Source organism: Typopeltis vanoorti, chromosome 10 (assembly GCF_054136105.1).
Source record: "Typopeltis vanoorti isolate ZY-2024b chromosome 10, IOZ_Tvanoo_1.0, whole genome shotgun sequence".
NCBI lineage: Eukaryota > Metazoa > Arthropoda > Arachnida > Uropygi > Thelyphonidae > Typopeltis > Typopeltis vanoorti.
Window position 1 is genome coordinate 72,699,866 of NC_143558.1, and position 22,555 is coordinate 72,722,420.

Below are 22,555 nucleotides of genomic sequence, written 5' to 3' on the forward strand. Positions count from 1 at the left end.
TTTTACTACTCTTAACTTCATTCAAGTCCACACTCATGGACTCATTCTCTACACTATTCAGCATGACTCTCCCAGCTTCATTACTCAACTCTCTATTACTTACCCCCCCACTCTCACTACATCTCATTTCTTCTAGGCCACTTGTGGTTTTATTATATTGACTCCCAATCACTCCCATACTATTTATTACTGAATCATTCACCAAAGACTCACCCATATGTAATCCTGTTCTAGTTACTTCAGCTAAAGTAATCTCTATAGTCCTAATTTCTCTGTTTAACACATTAAACTCCGCTTTAACTTCCAGTATCTCCTTACCGATCACTTCCACTTCCTCATGAAGAAGATGAAGGTCATTTTTCATTTTCATAAACTCCCGCCGAAGTTCTTCCGCTACGGTCCCGATGTCAGCTTCCATTCCTAAACGCTCCAGCCTATCCCGACACTTCTCACATACGTCGACATTTTCATTCTTTTCATTTTGCCAGACCGACCACAGATCCTTCACATTTTTCGGTGCATACATATAGCAGTTTCCGCAACGCATCCATTGCGAAAAATCCAACGCTGAGCCGGCCTTTCTTGTAGTAGTAGAAGTCCTGCGCGCCGCTGACGTACGTTTCTTGTTGGACGCCATCTTTACACGTTGATATAGTGAAACAAACGGTAGTGAAAACACAATATATACAACACAGTTCTAAACAATAATACCACTGAAGGACACTTGTTTCTAACCGATACACAATTGCAGCACAACTTTTGACAAAAAGCCACACTTTAGTAGATATATTTCTGTCAGAAGAGTTTGTGTTTGACTGATTTTTCAATCATGGCAATGTTTGAGTAAAGTGAGGGAGGAGGTCATAAAAGCTAACTCACTCCTTTCATTTTTGTTTATTTCAAAAATTGAGTATTCCAAGAAATACCTGAGCCATTAAGAATGTATCTATAGTTACCAAAATTTGTATAATATATCTGTATACTTGTTATGAAAGTGAACAATTGTATGGGAACATGCATAAATTAAAATCATTATGGCTTTTTTTCTTTTTTTTCCCCCATTACAGTCATGATTTTATTATTTCTGTGCTCATTATGACAAAGTTTGACTGTATGTGTTTTTTATTACTAATTATTATTATTATATGGGCATCTCCATGGAATCCAAAGACTCATTGCTGGAGACCCAATCTATTCACACACACTATCATACCTCTCCTTGAACCCATTAACAGACAGAACACTCACAACTGACACTAGCAACCCATTCCATTCATTCACCACTTTCCAAGCAAAACTCACACCCCTGCTGACCACACGTTTATTCAACTTCCAGAGATGACCCCTTGTTCTGGTCCCTCTAGCTAAGTGCCAAAACATTTCCCCTGCATCTCTCCTATAAAATTCTTTAAGCAACTTAAATGTTTCTATCATATCTCCTCTTTTTTCCTATCAACCAACTTCTGCAATCCACACACTTTCAATCTATCCTCATAGGGAACATTCAACAGGCCACTCACCATCTTGGTCACTCGCTTCTGAATCCTCTGCACTGTTTCCTCGTCCCCAAGGAACCAGACTTGAGTGCAGTAATCCAGATGTGGGTGTAGCAAGGCCTTATAAAGAGGAATTACAACTCCCTTATCTCTACTTGTTAATGTGTTCTTCACTAGCCACATGATTTTATGTGCTACCTTAGCAATATGTCCTCTAAACTTAAACGCTCTGTCTACCACCACTCCTAAATCTCTAGCTTCATCTATTTTTCTGGAATACAGTGCCATCAATATGATACACAGCTTATAATCTATTTATCCCAAAATCCATAACTTTACATAATTTCGCAATATTAAACTGACACTCATTGACTTTTGTTCATGCTGACAGCCTATTTAAATCGTCCTGCAAGCTCTCCACATTGCCTTGATTAACTATTACTCTACCTAATTTTGCATCATCAGCAAACAACTGAATATTTTCTTTCAGGTTATTTCCTATATCATTTACGTACAAATTAAACTGTAATGGTCCCAGCACTGAACCTTGCAGCATACCACTAGTCACCTGTTTTTACCTCGATTCTGCCCCTTTGTGGCTGTTCTTATAATGCTTCAACTTCCCTGCATACTACTTCTCTACAATGCTACTTCTCTTGCAATAAAGAAGGGATTCTGATTTTAGCATGAGAGAATAAACTGGTGATGACTCAACATTGCTACTTTAAAAGGAATATCAATAAATAGTCAAGTGATTTCAAAACTCATAACGTTTTGTATCATGACATCTTGCATATTTTCTGTACAGACTAATTCCTAATATGGGAGAAAGTTTGTCCCCTGGCATAAGTTATTTGAATTTATGTTTAATTTGCTTTACTAATTTATATTATCCATCTGGCAAAACCATTCAGTAAGTTTGGGGTTGAAGATTTAAACTAAAATCTTGCTGTTCTGTGAAGTAATGTGCAGGAAGAGGAGAAATGGCAGAACCTGAACTATTTAGCCGTAAAATTTACTTTGCTAGGTTAAGGAACCAGCAAAGTAAAGTGATACCATCTTTATAACTGAACATCAGAATAACTGATTATATTACAGAATGTAATATAATCAGTTATTCTGAAGGTATTTCTTTATAAAGGGGATTTAGAGTGTTAGTTAACATTTATCAAATGTCAAGAGTTGTTATAAGATATCATTGTTGCTTAAGATGAGGTTAAGTAATAATGTTGTTCATGAAACCTGGTATTTTAACACGAATAACTACAGCTAGTTTAGAGATACGAGTTCCAAATATTTGGGTATCTGGTATCTCCATGGAGTCCTACACTGTAGGAGGCTTGTGCTAACCTTTATTCAGCCAGTATCAATCATTTCTTTCCTGAAACTGATTAACTGACTGCAACTTACAATGACTTCTGGCAATTCCAAGCAAAAAATTTATTCTTGCATGCTTTTGCTCTATTTTTAGAAATGTCTTCTTATTCCTCCTAACACTTATTTATTGAAAAATTTCTTCTGCATCTATCTTTTACTACCCCTCCCTCTGTAATAATTATATACTAATATTATATACCCTCTTTTCTAGTTATTAATAAAATTTCATAATAAACAAATCCTCAGTTTATCCTAGTAGAAAGCATTCTGTAGTTCATTACCAAAATTCAAGCAATAAAATCTGAATAGTGTGTCAGAGGAGATCAAACCAAAGCCTTATTAAGAAGAATAATTTCATTTTCTCTACTAATAATTTTTTAAATATATGTAAGTTATCCTTCATGCTGTTTTGCCCACTTTTGCAATATCTTCCTTGAACGACACTCCCTGTACATCACTCCAAATTCCTACTCAGATGAATTAATTGCACTGTTACACAACTGGAAATCTTTTTATCTCATTATTGCATTTTACTGTTCAAATAAGTTTACAGATCTCTAAATCTAATTTATTTGCTATTGCACTCCACAATTTAGCATCAGCAAATAATTTGAGAAGAATATTCTCAAAATAATTTGAGAATATTCTTCTCAAATTATTCCTTATTATTATTATGCACAAGTTGAATAGAAAAAATTCAGCTATAGAACCTTGCGGTGCACCAGTAGTCCCCTGCTGCTTGGCTTTTTGATTATTTAATTATGATTTGATCATACTTATTATTCTCTACTATGCTCCACTGCTTGATGTCTTGCAATAAACCACCTCTTATTCATGTCAGCTCTCTGTCCATTCCCATTTGCTCCACTTTATTTACTAGCTTTCCATGTGGAAGCCTGTCAAAATATCTTTGCAAAATTGAACTACATCACATTTTATCTTTCTCTTATGCAGCTCAAGTATCACTTTACTATAGAAAGTGAGTCATTTACTAAGAAAAGACTGCCCCCTCCCCAAAGTATCATATTATTCTGTTCCTGAATTCTGATTTGAATCAATTTTTCTGATATAACTCCATTTCTGAGATACTGAGATCTATTAATTTGGCATGGCACATCTATCGTAGAATCTCTTTCACGTAATGGAACTGTCTTACCCTCTTTTCACTCCCTTTGAATCCTGTTAGTACACAGACTTAATATAAACTTAGTCAGAGACACTGTCAAGTACTTTCTCATAATATATGGCCAGTCCCATCTAATCCTATTTCTGTGTGGAGCATTTGCTTACTGATGGCACTCATTCATTTAACTTCCATCTAATTTATCCTCCTAACTCTGGGTATAGTCTAATATTATTTTTCCTCCATCCCTTGACTATTTCTCTATACATAGTTTTCTATTTCTAAATCACATAGAAAATTAGATGAATATGCAAGTTTATGTTGTTTAGCAGTTCAGAAGAATGCTTCTATTATTGGGACCACATGTTTTTAGATAAATAAGCAGTGGCGACTCGTGGCTTGAAATTGTGGGGGTGCTGCAACTTTTGAAATATACATACACATACTGTAAGTACAGTGTATACGTGTTTGGATAAAATATCAAAATTATGGTAAAAATTTAAAAAAAATTAAACATGAAAAAATATTGTTTATTATCGATAAAATTATACAGTTTAGTATAATTCAAACTTACTTAAAAATAAAATCCATTCTTCTTGTTTTGTTTTGAGCGAAAAGATTAATAACTTTTTCCTTGATGTTTGTGTGACTTTTGAAGAATTTTTTTCTCTGTTGAAATCATCGCAAGTGCATTTAACCTATCCTGATTCATAGTGCTTCTTGGAAATGTTTTTATTCTCTTTAATGTTGAAAAACAGCGTTCAGCCTCTGATGTAGTCAGAGGAATTGTCAAGAGAATTTTTATCAATACAGTAATTTCACTAAGAACACAATCTAAATTATTTTCTGTTATAAATTTTAACAAGTCTATTAATTTACAATAATCATGCATGTTGGGTCTAATGTAGAATATTCGAAGTTCAGTCTAAGTTTTTCTTTGTTAATAATGGGATATGCTTCAGTGGTCAATTTTATTTCTTCTGTAGGCAATTTATTCTTAAAATTAGCTAATTTATCCTTTTGTTAAATAATTTAGCAGCTATTAAATGTTTAGTGAAAGGATACCTTTCCTCCATATCAACACATATGCAGTCATATACTTCCTTTGATTCAGCAGTGAGCGTCTTTGAAGGATTCTCACAGTACTTTGAATTTCTTATTGCCAAAATAGCAGTTTTAAAATTTGCTATGTATTGATGTACTTTGAATACATCAATTTCACGAGATTGCATTTGATTGTAAATTACTTCAACGTGAGGCATTATCTGATGAAAAAGCTCCAACCAGAACATGAATTCTTCATTATTTAGATAGTGTAAAATTCCTGTGGCTTCTGAAATAGTTTGATCTGAATTTGATGTTGACTGAATTTCATCAACGCAGCTTTTTAATGGTTGCAAATTTTTGTAAACTTTGTTTACAGTGCTTATGTTAAAGTTCCATCTTGTAGTAGATGGGCGCAGAATGGCGGTGTGTATATGTTTATGAAGAATTGTTACATGTTGTGGTGATCTCAATAAAAATATTGATATAGCTATAATATTGGAGAAAAAAATTCTTGAGTTCCACATAACACTTGCTGCATTTTTCATTATAAGATTCAGTTGGTGAACATAACAATGAGTGAAATGTGCATTATTATAAAATTCCTTAACTTTTACTTGAATGCCCCCTTTTTTACCCTTCATGATATTTGCACCATCAAATGTCTGAGTTTTTGTCTATTACCTTGAAGGATAATATCTAACTGCTATAGAATATGTTTGGATAAGCCATCTGCAGTTTGATTCTCTGGAATAAAGAATCCCCGAAACCATTCAAATATTACTTCATTGCATTCAGATCTTGAATGAGAGAGAGAATTTATTCTAAATTATTTCATTCTATTTTAACAAGTAACAAAATTCCAGGAGCAGTATTTGTACATTAGTAAAATTAAAGTTGATTGTGAATTATCGATAAAGTTCATAACTTAAATATTTTCCTTATGCCTTATACTGCTATTAGTTCTTCTGAGGTTATCAGAACTTGAAAATATGTAAGGATTATATTAGTGTGTGACAATCTGAGTCATGGTACTAGCAAACTAAGCAGATTAGGAATGAAGGCCTGAGGTAGTCACGTATGCAAGGACTGAATTGCACATGGAAGTAACCCATAACATGCCAGGAGGAGTGATGGCACTGGGTGCAAGAAGATTTAAGTGCCGAGAGAAAAAAACGTGACGTAAGAGAGAGAACATCACGACAAAAATATGTAGAGCTGACGACACGAACTGGAGGCTTTTTCTTCCGTTGTGCTGGTCATCTAGTTCCGAAGTTCCCAGAGGATGGTGGTAGGAATACGATCAAAGCCGACGATATTGGTTGGCAGCCTGGCGGTCAAGCAGAAATCCAGTTCGAGTACAGACCTCGGTTCTGCAGAGAATACAGCATAGACCGAGAAGTTATGCTGAACCACTTGATCCAATTACGGCAGAACAGATTTGCCTACACCGATGGAACCGAGTCATGAGCGAACCCGCAAGTCCGTTTTATTAGGAAGGGTTATGCAGACATAGGATCAACGAGACCCAGACATCCTACAGATGATCAAGGAGGAGGGAGCCAAGGAATTCCAGAGTCCCCAGTAAAGTAGACTGTTATTCAATTTACTTGTTGTACTGAGAGAAGTAATAGGAGTCTAAGAAAAGAACTGATTAGTTACTAGGTTTGCAGTGCGTGATAAGACTTTAGAAAACCAGAAACTTAATGGGGAACCATAAAGTTCTAGGATTGAGAATTGTAAGGAATTGTGTTAAACGAATTATAACATGTTTAGCCTATTAGTTCTGAGTTTTGAGAATTGTTGAATTATTAGCTGGAAATGTTAAGCAATTAGAAGGAGCTTAAACTTAGCTTTATATGAGATATAGATTTGTGTAATGAGATGTTAAGAATGACCTGGAGATGTTTTGTTAACTAACGTTTGCCTGTAATTGCTTTAGTTTTTAACCAAATAATTGTTGTTGTTTGTATCTTACTTAGTTGAATGAATAAATCCATTTTTTGTCAGTCAAATAGCCTGCCTGATCTTGGTCTCAATGCACCGCTCATGAAAATTTGAATCTGTGCTGAGTTAGCGTTTAAAGATAGCTGCGACTGCAGAGAAATTTAAGATTTATATGATATCAAAGTTTAGAACAGAAAATATCAATTTAAGGAATAATGTGCATTTCTGATTGCTAGATCCTTGACAATGAAATTTCCTCTTTCTATAATTTTAGATGGCACAGCATAATTAAATAAATTTTTCCTAAATTTGAAGAAGGATTAGCACCAAAATTGAAACAAAGGAATTGGCTCTTGTCTGAGGCAATCCCTTTGTCAGCTAAGCTTTGCACACTCTATCAGTAAATTAAGTGGCAGCCAAGAGTTGATTGCACAACTGAGAAGAAAAAAATTAATTAATAGTTAAGAACCACCATATAGAAGAACTATAAGTAATTAAAGCAGAAGGATCAAAGATTAAATAATACCACAAGAAATTTACAATGGCACAGCCGACTGGATTTGGTTCACTAGATTAATCAAAGAGTGTGGGTGAATCAAAGTGAGCAGGTTTTGAGTTAAAATCAGGCAATTTAGGCATTAAGAGTGTTAAAACAAAACTTTTTGTAGAGAAGAGAGAAACTAATACTGTAAACTGATATACAAATATGGCTCATCCATCAATTTCGGGAATCGACGATGGCGAGTTCTTTAGAGCAGTTAACTCACAGCAAGTCTTCCTGCTGGGGAGCAATCCGATGATGTATTGGCCTTTTCCAGCTACATTGAGGAATTAAGGAGAGTAAAAAGGTGGACTGACTTTCAGCTTCTTATCTTACTACGGAGTAAACTCACAGGGAAGGCAAAGAACTTCCTATATTCCTCTCCAATATTGAAGGAAACTTTAGACTACTCAAAATTCAAGGAAGTATTGATTTCCCAGTTTTTGAGACTAAGAAGTTTAGGGCCTAATCTATGGAAGCTGCAAAGGAGTGCTCAGAAGGACAGGGAAAGTGTGATGGAATTTTACAATCGTCTGCTAACCCTGGCCAACAGTTTAAACGTCTCAAGTGAAGATAGACCTCACCTAGATTGGGCGGTGTTCCAGCAATTCAGGCAAGGGTTAAAACTAGAATTAAGAGAAACGGCCTACAAGAAAAGGATAATGAACATAGAGGATTGCTACATTGCCATAAAGGAGAAGAAGCGAATGCTTGGAGATATCTGTCCTGCATATGCTACAGGCCAAATTAACATGATCAAGGAAACTAATAATCCCGTTAGTAATAATAAAACAGAAAAGGTGCCTAACAAGGGAAAAGTAACAACTAAAGATCAAAGGAATATTGAGGGAGAGGGAGAGAAATCAGTAAACTTCAATCAAGTGACTGACTACAAGAATAACTCCACAAGAGATAAGGGACTAACCAACTGTACTACAACAACTGGCGGCAGTTACTGTTAAGACTTCAGAATCTTCCATCCCTCAACCAGAGAAGATTAATGAAATTGTCAGGCAAGAGGTCCAACGACTGCAACAGCTATGTTGAACCGTCTTGATAATATAATGCTAAGGTTGGCGGCTGTGACAGAATGAAAATCCGCAGTATCTCGACCTCAAGGAAGTTATATACAAGGAGACAGAAGGGAGCCTCCTAAATGCTTTAACTGTAATAGAGTTGGGCACTTTGCCCAAAATTGTTTTGGTAACAGGAGACCCTCCTGGAATACTCAAGAATCTAAGTTTTTGGCATATGCCTCATAAAAATGAAAAGAATTCATGGAAGAAAGGAAATAGGAGCCCTGTGAAACAGAGAGAAATGAGAATGATAATCAAGGGGAATATTCAGAGGTCTTATTGTGACATGTTAATAGATACTGGTTGCAATGCTGCTGTTATAAATGAAGATTATTTCCAGAGTATCAAATCTAGAGTCTGCAAAGGCATCACTGAGCTGAGGAAACCAATCAGACTCTCGGGACTCTCAAATTCGATTTTTTATGCCTACAAGAAGGTTTGGGTAAAGATATCTACCTGAGTTTAGGTTGTGCATTTCGCAAGAATTATTAGTTCTTCACGCATCACCTTATTCAAGCACACAGATTATTTTGGGAACTGATTTTTTGGAGAAGCACCAGTTCTCTTGTAACTTCTCCAGGAATGAAGTATTTCTTGTGGGAAGCAAAAAGTTTGGTAGAAGGAACCGTAGGTTCGGTAATAGAGTCAAGAAACATTATGAAGAAGGACATCAAGACAAATAATGTAGGGCTATCTGAAAGAAATATGGAGAATGTTGGAAATAATCATTGTGAGTCTCAAAACGCTTCCAATTCATAAGTGAGTTGCCAACCAGATACCTACCAGATTCCGAGCGGAAAGGTAGCTAAAGACCCATGCAAGTCGGAAACAGAGATTGAGGAGAATGGTCTGAGGACAATTGGAGTAAACTGCATTGAAATAATTAATAAGTCTAGAAGTTTATGTGATTTAACACGACGGAATAGACGCACATCACATCAAGTGCACCACAGTCACAACGGAAATCTCACATGTGATCAGAAGATGCTGCAACAAGATGTAGAATATGCATTAGGGAGAGTTGAAACATGGATGACATTGAACTAAAGGCAATACTGAAAACCAGATGAAGGTAGACAAAACCCCCTAGGAGAGAACATTGCGACAAAGATATATAGAGCTGACAACACGAACTGGAGGCTTTTTCTTCCGTTGTGCTAGTCATCTAGTTCTGAAGTTCCTGAAGACAGTGGTAGGAATACGATCAAAGCGGACGATGTCGGTTGGCAGCCCGGCCGTCAAGCAGAAATCCAGTTCAAGTACAGACCTTGGTTCTGTGGAGAATACAGCATAGACCAAGAAGTTATGTGGAACCACTTGATCTGATTGCGGCAGACCAGATTTGCCTACACCAATGGAACCGAGTCGTGAGCAAACCCGCAAGTCTGTTTTATTAGGAAAGGTTATGCAGGCATAGGATCAACGAGACCCAGACATCCTACAGATGATCAAGGAGGAAGCCAAGGAATTCCAGAGTCCCCGGTAAAGTAGACTGTTATTCAATTTACTTGTGTACTGAGAGGAGTAATAGGAGTCAAAGAAAAGAACTGATTAGTTACTAGATTTATAGTGCATGATAGGACCTTAGAAAACCAGAATCTTAATGGGGAACCATAAAGTTCTATAATTGAGAATTGTAAGGAATTGTGTTAAAGGAATTATAACATGTTTAGTCTATTAGTTCTGAGTTCTGAGAATTGTTGAATCATTAGCTGGAAATGTTATGCAATTAGAAGGAGCTTAAACTTAGCTTTATATGAGATATAGATTTGTCTAATGAGATGTTAAGAATGACCTGGAGATGTTTTGTTAACTAACGTTTGCCTGTAATTGCTTTAGTTTTTAACCAAATAATTGTTGTTGTTTGTATCTTACTTAGTTCAATGAATAGATCCATTTTTTGTCAATCAAATAATTTGCCTGATCTTGGTCTCAATGCACCGCTCATGAAAATTTGAATCTGTGCTGAGTTAACGTTTAAAGATAGCTACGACTGCAGAGAAATTTAAGATTTATATGATATCCAAGTTTAGAACAGAAAATATCGACTTAAGGAATAGTGTGCATTTCTGATTGCTAGATCCTTGACAATGAAATTTTCTCTTGTCTAGAATTTTGGATGGTGCAGCATAATCAAATAAATTTTTCCTAGATTTGAAGAAGGATTAGCACCAAAATTGAAACAAAGGAATTGGCCCTTGCCAGAGGCAATCCCTTTGTCAGCTAAGCTTTGCACACTCTATCAGTAAATTAAGTGGTGGCCAAGAGTTGATTGCACAACTGAGAAGAAAACAATTAATTAATAGTTAAGAACCACCATATAGAAGAACTATAAGTAAATTAAAGCAGAAGGATCAAAGATTAAAATAATAAACCATAGAATTTTACACCGAAAAACAATAACCATCTGAGAGTGTTCTGAAACATCCGTTGTGTCATTAGCCATGACAGCTGCAAATGAAGCTTCTTCAATATCCTTATTTACTTCATTTTGGTATATTTGAAAAAGACAATCGAGTATCTCATTCTGAATAGTCTTAGAAACACCTTTAAAGACTGTACTGGTTTCTAAATGGTTTCTTAAATTTGGATCTAATTTAGATGCAAAATTCACTAATCCCCTAAATAGACCTGGATTTTGCCGAATCATCTTTTTCGTCATGTCCACATAAAGGAATTTCAAAATTTCCAAAAAAATAACATACAGTCAATTATTATCTTGGATAAAATTTCATGGTTTTTAGCAACCTTTTTGTTATGCTCATTAATTGAAATTCTGTAGGCCTCACTAAGTTTTTGTTTAATATCTACAGCTCCTAAAAGTGACAAAGAAACTGCATTTTCAATATTTTTTTGACGTTTCGTTTTTTTCAGTTTTTTTCAGTTTTTTTCTTTCATTTATTTATATTTACAAAACCATCCTTTGTCCATTTCGTATCACCTCCAAACAACAAACACGGAAAACAAAATAGTGCATTTTTCACTTCACGACCACATAGCTAACTTTTCTTTTTATACCACTCTGTATTAAACTTCTAATGTACGTCTTATCATTGCTTATTCCTGGCTGAGATATTTGAATATTGGGTAAAGGACGGCCTCTTATTTTAATAGAAACTTTCTCAGTCAGAGTCAACTGTGAAAATTTAAGTTTTTGTAGTTCACTTATTACTACTGTCACAGAACTTATTTCTTGAATTGCATTTCTGAGGTCATAATTGTCAATAACCCCAATAATGTTCTAAAATGAAAACTATGACAAATGTTATGTCTTTAATTGTAATGCCCAAATATTTAAAGAGACAGAGTAAACACGATAAGCAGTACGAGCACTCTACTACTGGTGCAAACTGCATATAAACAACAGTGGAACTGTGCGACGGACAGTGCCGCATCATGCTAATAGCTCGCATCTCACTATGACCTGCATATGCTTGCGCACTTAGCAATATGACGCTGTGGTAAACACAGTGCTGCTAGCATCCCTCGCCCTCCTAAGTGCTACAAGATCAATTTTTATTAATTTTTATACAAACTAAGAGAATTATATAGGATTGTTGATGGTAAAATTAAATATTACAAGCAAATATAAATAAATGAATAAATATATTTATATATAGAGAAAAATTGGGGGTGCTGCAGTTCCACAGTGCCTATGCACAACCCGCCCCTATAAATAAGTTAAATAAAATAAACAAATATAACTCTACAAGTTTTGTAAGTTGTCAGACTTACATCATCAGGGATACTAGCAAAAGTTATGTACCAAAAAATACTAGAAACAGTTTATTACACATAATGATTGTTATCAGACCTTTACAATTGTTACATACAAATAAGTAACCAGAATGAAAAAAATGTTAAATTGATTACTGTATATGTGTTGGAACAATACTAATTGTTGTCACGTTCTGTAGCATGACGTGTCATATCCTAGGTCCTCAGTAGTTAAATTTTTAATGAAAGCAGACCAAATTTGGTGTAGGTTTAATTTTCATTAAACTTGTTTAATACATTTTATTAAATTAAATGGTTTATTAATATTGTTTTATTAAACTTTTAATATATTGTCTAACAAAGCATTTCAGAGGCTTCTTTAAATTTTTTCATAAAACAATTATGATCAATATAAGGCAAAAATTTTTTTTTTTTTTTTTTTTTTTGCCAAACTGCTTGATGGTCTGTGTTTGTTGTATGAGATGCCAAACCTAATTTATGCTGTTTTTTTCAATATCTTTTATGTGTTCATACATGCAGATCTCCCATGATGAAAAACACAGCATATTCAGTCCTGAAGATATTTTCAGGTGCAAATTTTGTTTGCTCACACTTGGATAAAGGATTAAACTAAATTTATTATAGTCTAACCAAGTGAAAAATAAACTTTCAATATCTTTCTCTAAATCCAGAGTAATTTAATAAAAAAAAAAGGTGGCACACCTTTTGGCAACTCCTATAGGTAAAGATGACCTTGCTATTGCTTCTGTCTGGTATCTCCAAATCTGGGCCTGGCTCCCACTGAAGAGACCTCAATAAAGGTCGAAACTAGTCTGGGTAGTGGCCAGTCCCTTAATGCATAATATTATACATATCCACAAGGAGATGTGTTTTGCATTATGGGAGATACTGAGATAGGAGTGTTGGTAGCTTGCTCCACCTTTGCTATGAGTTGCCTGGTGTTGTACTACCTACCCCGGTAAGGTAGTACAACAGCATATTCAGTCCTGAAGATATTTTCAGGTGCAAACTTTGTTTGTTCACTCTTGGATAAAGGATTAAACTAAATTTATCATAGATCTCCCATGACCTTCCCGGCTGGCTTACGTAGCAAATGCCACAAGAGCAATGAATCTTATAAACACCTGTTTTTTTTGTTTTTTTTTGTGAGATGATGTGGATGTTTTGATGGATGTAAGCACCTTGTGCTCATTATTTTTCAAGCACACCACATCACCTTGATTAACTATTACCCTATCCAACTTTGTATCATCAGCAGCAACCAACTGAATATATCCCTTGAACTGATTTCGTATATCATTTATGTACAAATGAAACAACAGTGGTCCAAGCACAGATCCATGTAGCACACCACTAGTCACCTGCCTTCTGGATTTGCTACTCTATATACTACTTTTTGGTATCTGTCCATGAGCTTTAATCCATATCACCAGTTTTATATCCATCCCGATTTGTTGCAGTTTGTGTAATAGAGTTCCATGTGGTATCCTGTCAAATGCCTTTGCAAAATTCAGCAGTATCACTGTATATCCTTCCATTTATCCAAATTCCTTTTATCAGCTGTCACCCTATTATAAAAAAATTAATAATTACTAATGCATGATCTACTCTTCCCAAGCCATGTTGACCCTCATCCTGAATTCTCTTTTTGACTAACTTACTAGTATTTTTACCACCATTCCTCAGATACTGATTGGTCTATAACTTGCTAATGTTAGAACCTCCCTTATGAAAAGAAATTATTTTGCTCTCTTTCAAATCCCTTGGAAGTCTACCATAACTGAGACTTAAAGAGCTTAGTCAGGGGCATTGCCAGTTCCCTTGCATATTCTCGTTTTGTGAGAATGTGCAAGGGAACACGAGATATATTCAGTGCCAGATTTAGACTTGCTGAGGCCCTAAACTATACAAAACCCAGAGGCTCCCTACTGTTTTAAATTACATCAGCTGGTCTCAGAAAAATTTTAAATATATACACCTTTTTAATATATGAAAATATATTGTCTTTTAATTTTTATTAAAAAAATAATAAAGTATGCGTTTACTAAATCACAGAAATGATTATATAATTAAAGGGTTTTAAAAACGACAAATAAGGCTCATAGAACAGAAAGTTTTAAAGTTTTATTGTTCTATTATTCCCCTGAGGCCTTTTCTCAGTTAAAGTGGGGAAAGCCGAAAGACAATGACCTTGGGGAAAGCCCACTTGGAAGGACTATTTAAGATTAAGAGTGGTCAAAAATTATTGGATAGATACCCTTTGAAGTTAGCTAACATTTTAAAAAAACTCTCAAATAAATGCTTTTGGAAAAAAAAAAGAAGACAAAATATCTCAATCACTTTTACAATGCGTCAAAATTATTTTAATGTTATATTTTGTATATTTAAAATTATTTAGAAATTATCATCGTGATATGTCTGACTTCATTTGAGTGATTTTTCTACAAATATATTTTTTATCAATTTTTATATATTTTGTTTTTTTATTTGAAGCCCTAGCAGATTGCGAGGCCCTAAGCTGTAGCTTTTTTAGCTTATACGTAAATCCAGCACTGGATATATTAAATGAGCTGATGTTCCTCTAATCCCACAGCTGTATTTACATTGAGATTCTCCAATATCCTAAGAACCTCCAGTTCATCCACCCCCTGTTCCCACATCACTCTCTGTTAAATATGTCACAGCATTAACCTTACTTGGATGATATACTCTTGCAAAGTGGTCACTGAGTATCTCAACTATTTTATCTGCTTCTGTCACTATGTCATTATCAGCACTCATTCTTCCTCTTATTTGTCATGTAATGAAAGCACTCTTTCATTACATGGGATTTACTTTGGCCTGCTCTGCTAGTTTTTTCTCATTATCTGATTTTGCCTTCCTTATCATGTTGGTCACCTTTCTTGCTTGACCCTTGCACTGTTCATGAGTTTGCTGGTCACATTATTATTACCTTAAGACCCCATGGAGTCAGACTCATCTAGGAGGTCCTTTTGTCATACACACAGCTCATCATACCACACCTTAAACACACTAAAATTCTCTGTAGTCACCACACTCTCAGGAAAGACATTCCAATCATTCACAACTCTGCATTCAAAAAACCTGCTTCTCACTCCCTTGTTTGTACCCTCCTTATACAGCTTCCAGAGATGACCTCTTGTTCTCCCCTGATCTCCCACTGTTTTCTGCAAAAGTTCTTTAACATTGATCTTATAACAACCCCTTACTAATTTGTAGATATCTATCATATCATCCCTCTTCCTCCTATCCACTTCACTCTATAGATTGCATTTTCTCAACCTTTCCTCATATTTGACATTCCAGAGATTGGAAACTATCTTAATCAGTTGCCTCTGGATCCTTTCCAATATCTCTTCATCCTTTTGAAAACCAGGTGACCAAATCTGTGCACAGTAGTCCATATGTGACCTAATCAAGGCCTCACATTTTAGATCCTTATCCACCATCACCCCAAGATCTCTTATTTCCTCCACCTTCAACAACATATCCCCCAAAAAAGTAAATTTTCCAAAATTTAGAACATTACAAGGTTTTATTATTATTATTGTTATTCCCGACACCTCCAAGGAGTCTGAAGACTCATCGCGGGATGACGCCTACAACTGTCTCAACCACTACACTGAATCTCTACTATGAATCATCTCCATCAACACCATCTACTACCCACCTCCACCACCACCACCACCACCACAACTAGTATTTTTTGTCTGTAAATTGCGTGTGTTCTGAAGGGCTGATTTGTTTGTATGCGGGATGAAAAACCCGAGTTTTCCGGGAGAAAAAACCCTGCTACCTCCGTATGAGATCGGCTAACTCACCTTCGATCGAAATCGTCCTGATAAAGATTCCTCCCATCGCGACGAGAATCGAACTTAGGCCTATTCAAATTGAAGGGCGCAATATACCGTCGTTCTTCCAATTGCGCTGCAGAGCCGCTTTTATATAAACCTTTTATAAAAACCTTATATACCCTTCACAACCATTTATTTTTTGCAGCTCATGCTTAAAAATGCCATCTGACTCCTTCCTGATTTCCCCTCTTTACCTTAAGTGTGCAATTTAATATTGCTTCTTCTAGATGCCCCTTAACTTTCTCTCATGTACTCCTAACATCCTTCCCTTGCAGGGCTTCATGCCATAGCACAGCTTCAAGCTTCTTCCTAAGCTCGTCATAATTATCGCTTGCTTTGTGGTTTCACATATACTCCTTCTTAGCAGAATATTCCTGATGTTTTGTAATCTCCAAGTCAAGACCACATGTTCACTTTCCTCAATCAGAGACAATGTTGCCAACTTGGTTATGGATAGTTCTTCTGATCCTATGACCAGATTCAATACTCTCAAACCCCAAGTTTTAACTATCACATGTTGCCACAAGTAGTTATCTCTTAGTAGGTGTATAAATTCCATTTCCTTCTTGTCATGTGATCTTTCTTCCTTCCAATCGTGTATGTCTTCCTGATTATCCCTGGAATTCCCTGGGCTATAACAGCAGTCAACCTCATATTTTGTCTTATTGGCCTTGATCTCACACCAGATTGCTTCAAATGAACAGCCACCCTCCCACCTATCTCCTATTCTTTTTGGCTGCAATTTATCTGCTATCATTAGTAGTGTGCCTCCAACATCCTATCTTCTCTGGTCTCCCTGAAAATACTAAGCCCTTTACATTCTATCCCTGTAACTACATTATCTGCTGTTAGCCAAGGCTCACCAATGCCTATAACTTTTGGCAAGGTTGCACTAACTCAAAGCCAAAAACTCCTCCCCTCTTGTTCCTGATATTTCTGGCATTAGTATGCAGAAACTGCAGCATCTTTTTACTCTCCCAACCACATTTACTTCCTGAATTGACTATCCTATTCAATATTTTTGCTTCAAACTAGATTCTGCACTTGTTGGTCATTCTCACACTTACTTGTCTCATGGGTGCCTTCATATGCTCTCACCTGCATCTACCCTAATTGCTTAAGTTTTCCTGAATTTGTGCTTTAGCATGCTCAGTGAACAAAACTCTCTCTCTATATATAGACACCTGATGCCAAAACCATTTAGGTGCAGTACATCAGCATTCTTCTTTTCATCAAACTCAGACCATACATCTGCAAATCATACATCATTCTATCTGCACAACCAGCGATTTCACAATCTTAACCATCTTGCTCCTCATTTTTGTTTTATTCAACAATTCTCCTTCACATCCTCCCTCATAGAATGCTTTTCATTTCTCAGATCATTAGTGCTGATTAAGACAAATAGTTCTTTAGCCTTACCTTTCTGCATCTGCATGGCATGATTAATATCATTAATTTTTGCACCAGGAAAACATGATTTTGTTATACTTTCATTAAGTACTCCTCTGATAATAGTCTCTGTACATAATTTTCTCCTTACTTTTTTTTGTTTGTTCACATGATCTCGATTCTTAACTTGGACTAAATGCTTCTTTCTCTAATCTAATCTCTTCTCTTCGCTAATCTCTTGCCTTTTGCAACTTTTTGATTTTGCGCATGCAAAAGATAACATGCAAGTGTGCTATTTCCTTATTTAGGTCAATTTCATTAATTCCCACATTAACATTTTCCACTCTACCTTCGATACTTTGTACTCTACTAATGTTAAGGAGTTCAAAACTGGTGGACATTCACTCACTAGTTTTGCCCTCCTTCCATGTATCCTTTAATTTTCACCACAATACATCTCACAGATGCTGCAACTGTACAAAATCACATAAATTCAAATCATTAGAGATATTGTTTAACTTCCATTGTATCCTCTCCCCATCCCAAATCTTCCCTGAGCAGGAAGAAGACATTCCAGAAAATTATTATTATTATTATTATTATTATTTGACACCTCCAGGGAGTCCAAAGACTCATCGAGGGAGAGTGTGCCAACAGCATCGAACGATTGTCCCCTTCCAACTACTAACCGCGCTCAAACTTACTTAACTGAACCATTAGTAGCAGAGGCTCTACCAATCGACCAACCTGTTGTTGAAATTATCACTGAATACTGAATGAACTGGTTAGAATTTGTCCATTTTACTAGATCATAGCACTCTCTAATTTTACATACTTTATTTACATAATTTATTTATACTCTGAATTTATTAATGGACTTGGATGAATTTACCAATTTTCTGCTAGTTCCTAATACTTTGAAAGTAAATTCTGTTTGAATAAGATTACTTAAATAATTGTACAGGTGGAAACAATTTATTTTACTTATAACTCAATTTTAATATATTTACTGGTTATATTTTAAGATTTTGTTTAGATTAAGTTTTAACGTATAGATCTTAATTGAATTTTGTTTAGTTTGATAACTTACTTCAGTCAAAGTGGAAGGATGCTGCAAAGAAAGGCTATTTTAGGTATACTATAGCCCAATTAGAAACCAAAATTCTTACTGGAGTGTATGGATTTGTAGCACAAGTAAGAGATTTTGTTTTTTTGAAAGAATTTTCTTTCTTTTTTTTGGAAGAATTTGCCTTTCGTTAATTTCTCTTCATATGATAATTTTTAATTTACTTTTTGTTTATATAGCTGCTGTTAACTCTTCTTTCACTTATTTGAAAGTATCTTTCAGAACATAAAATTCACTTTATAGATTTTATATGACAGTTTCTGATGTATTTTTATGGTAATCTCAAACATTGAAAGTTATGATGTTGTGTCATCATAAATGGTTTGAAGGAAAACATAAGCGTTGGAAGATTTTACTTCTCAGAGAATTTGTGCAAAGGGAAGTTGGACTGAAGTAAGAGGAGGAGAAAAGTTATTTTGCAGTTTAGCCACAAATGGTGAGTACGAATGGTTTTGAAAAAATTTTAGTCTTTATGAATGAATAGTCAACCCTTGCACTATAGCAAACACCATTCTACTTAACCTAACTCACTGTGTTTACTCAGTATAACAGACAAGTATCAACTGTTTCTAAAGGGAATTCATCATAGTAAACTTTCTGTTATAGCAAACATTCTTAGTTTCTACTAGTTTGCTTCAGTGAGTTGATTATATCAATAGAATAGCAATGCATCAGAACCTGAATATCTCTGTCATAAGTTGCTGGCCTGGTTGGCCGAGTGGTTAGCATATCTGCTCTCCAGCCAAAAGGCTGCGGGTTTGAATCCCACCATGGGCATGGATGTTTGTGATTGTCTGTGAAAATAATAGTGGTGATGGTAGACAGTAGATGGCATTGGTGTAGATGAGGCGGTTTGTGGATGAGGTTGAGTGGTGGAGACGGAGAGATGTACAGTAGGTGTCCTCCCTCGGTAAGTCTTAGGACTCCCTGGAGGTATCAAATAATAATAATAATAATGATGATGATGATGATAATAATAAGTAGTGGTGACTTAGGCACAAGATGGTTCGTGATTAAACAAATGTTTTATTTATTTTTACCAGAAATGAAATTGCTTATTTTTTGTTAGATGAGAGGTAAATATCATTTGAGATATAGGAACAGTATTCTATGGGTAGAGCAAATTGAGATTTGTACAGACTCACTAATCTCATCATCATCAATTTCCTGATATGAAAAATAATAATGCCAGTAGTAAAAGAGAGAATTTAATTTGGGATGCTGAAAAGCCTAGCTGTGATATTCAAGTATGAGTGTACTAAGAAAGAGTAAATTTATTCTTTTCTCCAAAGCAAATAGCATAGATAAGAACATAGAATATACAAGGTGGGGGATGTCTGGATTTGATTTCATTTGATTTTTTTTTTTATTGTGCAAAGATATCAAAGGTCATACTGTGCCAGGACACAACAGTACATATGGTAATTGATTAGTAGGACAATTTGCAAACATCCATGCCCTTGGTGGGATTAAGACCTTTTGGCTGTAGAGCAGATATGCTAACCACTTGACCTGACCTAACCAGGCTGGCTAATGGGGGGGGGGGGGATCTGGAAAGTTCTGAACACCTAGAACAAAAATTAATTAATTTTGCGTATATATCCTAAAAGAAAAAGAACAAATTATTACAATTTAATGAAACATGGAGGATAAAGGGTTTTAAGATATGTTCTTTCTTGTGGTTATATCAGTTGCTTTAATATAATTTTTGTTCTAGATGTTTATCAGAACTTTCCAGACCTTCCCTCGTATATCTAATTGTAATGAGGTATGAGTGTCTTTTGTTACCATATGGTGTGATTTTTTTTTTTACAGTTATTCCACTAAATCCATAGGCAGTGCTATAAGAACTGTGCAAACTTTTTTTTTGCAGCCAATTTTGTGACTCCAATTTCTGAAACATTTAGATACAAGAATTGAGTAAAAAAAAAACATAACTACTTTATTAACAACTATTTTGATCTAAATCTGACTGATCATCTTTACATTGACATTTCAAACAAAGCAGAACAGAACAAAAACAATGGATTTCAAAATGATTGCTATTGTTCTATCTTGTTTTCAATGCACTGAAGATCATCTTATAGATTCAGATCATGTTCATTGCATTAAAGAAGATCTGTTTGATTCAGATTGAAATATTTGTTAATATTTCATTCTGATCAGAGTAGAGGACAATAGACGTACAAGATTTGGGAAATTCCCAGACTTTTTAAATAAACATTTTTTTTTTGTCTAACGTAGAAGCTATTCAGCCTTGTTGCCTTCAAAGTACTTTCCTTCACTTTGTATATATCACTGCCAGCATTTCTTCCATTCTTTGAAACATTTCTGGAATGCTTCTTTTCAGGATACTGTACAGTTCCATTATCGATTTTTTCTTTATCGAGTCAATTGACTCAAAACATTGGCCCTTCAGTGTCAATTTCAATTTAGAGAAAAAAAAAATCTGCTGTTGCAAGATCAGGTGAGTAAGCAGGCTGTAGAACAACTATTGTTTTGTGTTTTGCCAAAAATTGACGAAATAGTAATGATGTGTTTGTGGATGCATTATCGTAATGAAGCATCCATCGGTTATCCCTCCAAGCATCAAGCCTTTTTTTTTTTTTTCTGATAGCCTCATGAAGATGTTGCATTATCTCAAGATAATACTCCTTGTTCACTGTCCTGCCTTGTAGAAGAAATTCATGGTGAACAGTGCCCTCAGAATCTAAAAAACCTGTCATCATCACTTTGACATTCGACTGCATTTGTCTCGCTTTTTGGGGTCATGGTGACCCTTTTGACACCCACCTTGATGAATGAGTTTTTGTTTCAACATCATAGCATAAACTCATGTCTCATTCCTGGTAATGACTTTTAAAAAAGTGTTCATCCTCATAAGCTCGACTGAAAAGCTCTTGGCTCACATCGACTCGAATTTGCTTTTGATTGTGCTTGATGCATGCCTAAATTTTGCATAAGAATCTCATTACAGACAGATTTTTTAATGTTTGCTACTTCACCTATCTCACGAACAGTTAATTCTCCATTAGAACGGATGACTTTACGAACTTTGGCAACAATTTTTCATTTTTTGATGTTAACAGTCGTCCTGAACTGGGATCATTGTGAACTGAAGTTCAGCCATCTTTGAAACATTTCTATGGCTCTTGCATTTGAGTATCCTTAAAGCAGTGTTTCCCAGCTTTCTTTCATGTGTGCCCTGTTTAATATTAGTTTTTGTGATGCCCCCGACACCTCGCAATTCTTGCATTGAGACACTGACAAAACCCATAAAAGTTAGCAAAACAAAACAAACAAACAAAAAAAACTAGGAATTAATCAAAATTTTTAAATATTTATACAAATTTAAACATGTCGTTGAATTGTATCGGTCTTTTGGAAACATTTGCGATTTCATCACAGGAAGTCTCGAATGTTTGGAAATATTTCTGCGAGTATAAATAAGACTTGAAATGGCAAGATGGCAGTAACACTGCAATAGTGACCAACAGTGAGAAGTTGGTGGTTGGCGTTATTTTACTCCTATTCACAATGACTGTGATGCACAGTATAAAAACAATCTTTTCTAGTGTAGAAAAATGAATAAATTTTTAATCGGGCATAAGATGATGACTGTGGAGCGTCGACGTTAACAAATTCAGGTTCACAGAATATCGCTTCGAAAGTAAAATCAAGAAAGTATACAGCAGAATATTTAGATTTTGGTTTTACAATGACTGAAGTAAATGATGAAGAAAGACTACCGTGTGTTATTTGTTCAAAAATTTTATAACCAATGACAACATAATGCCAATGTACAATGGGTTTCTAACCT

At 35.3% G+C, this 22,555-nt stretch overlaps 1 protein-coding gene across 1 annotated transcript in view; it reads left to right on the top strand.

Annotated features, from left to right (window-relative positions):
- Positions 1–22,555, top strand: part of LOC150102506 (GDP-D-glucose phosphorylase 1) — a 125,037-nt gene that overhangs the window by 26,789 nt on the left and 75,693 nt on the right. The window contains exon 3 of the mRNA XM_090399607.1: positions 18,687–18,803. Within this exon, the coding sequence (XP_090255733.1) occupies positions 18,687–18,803 (117 nt within the window). The remainder of the gene's footprint in view (positions 1–18,686; positions 18,804–22,555) is intronic.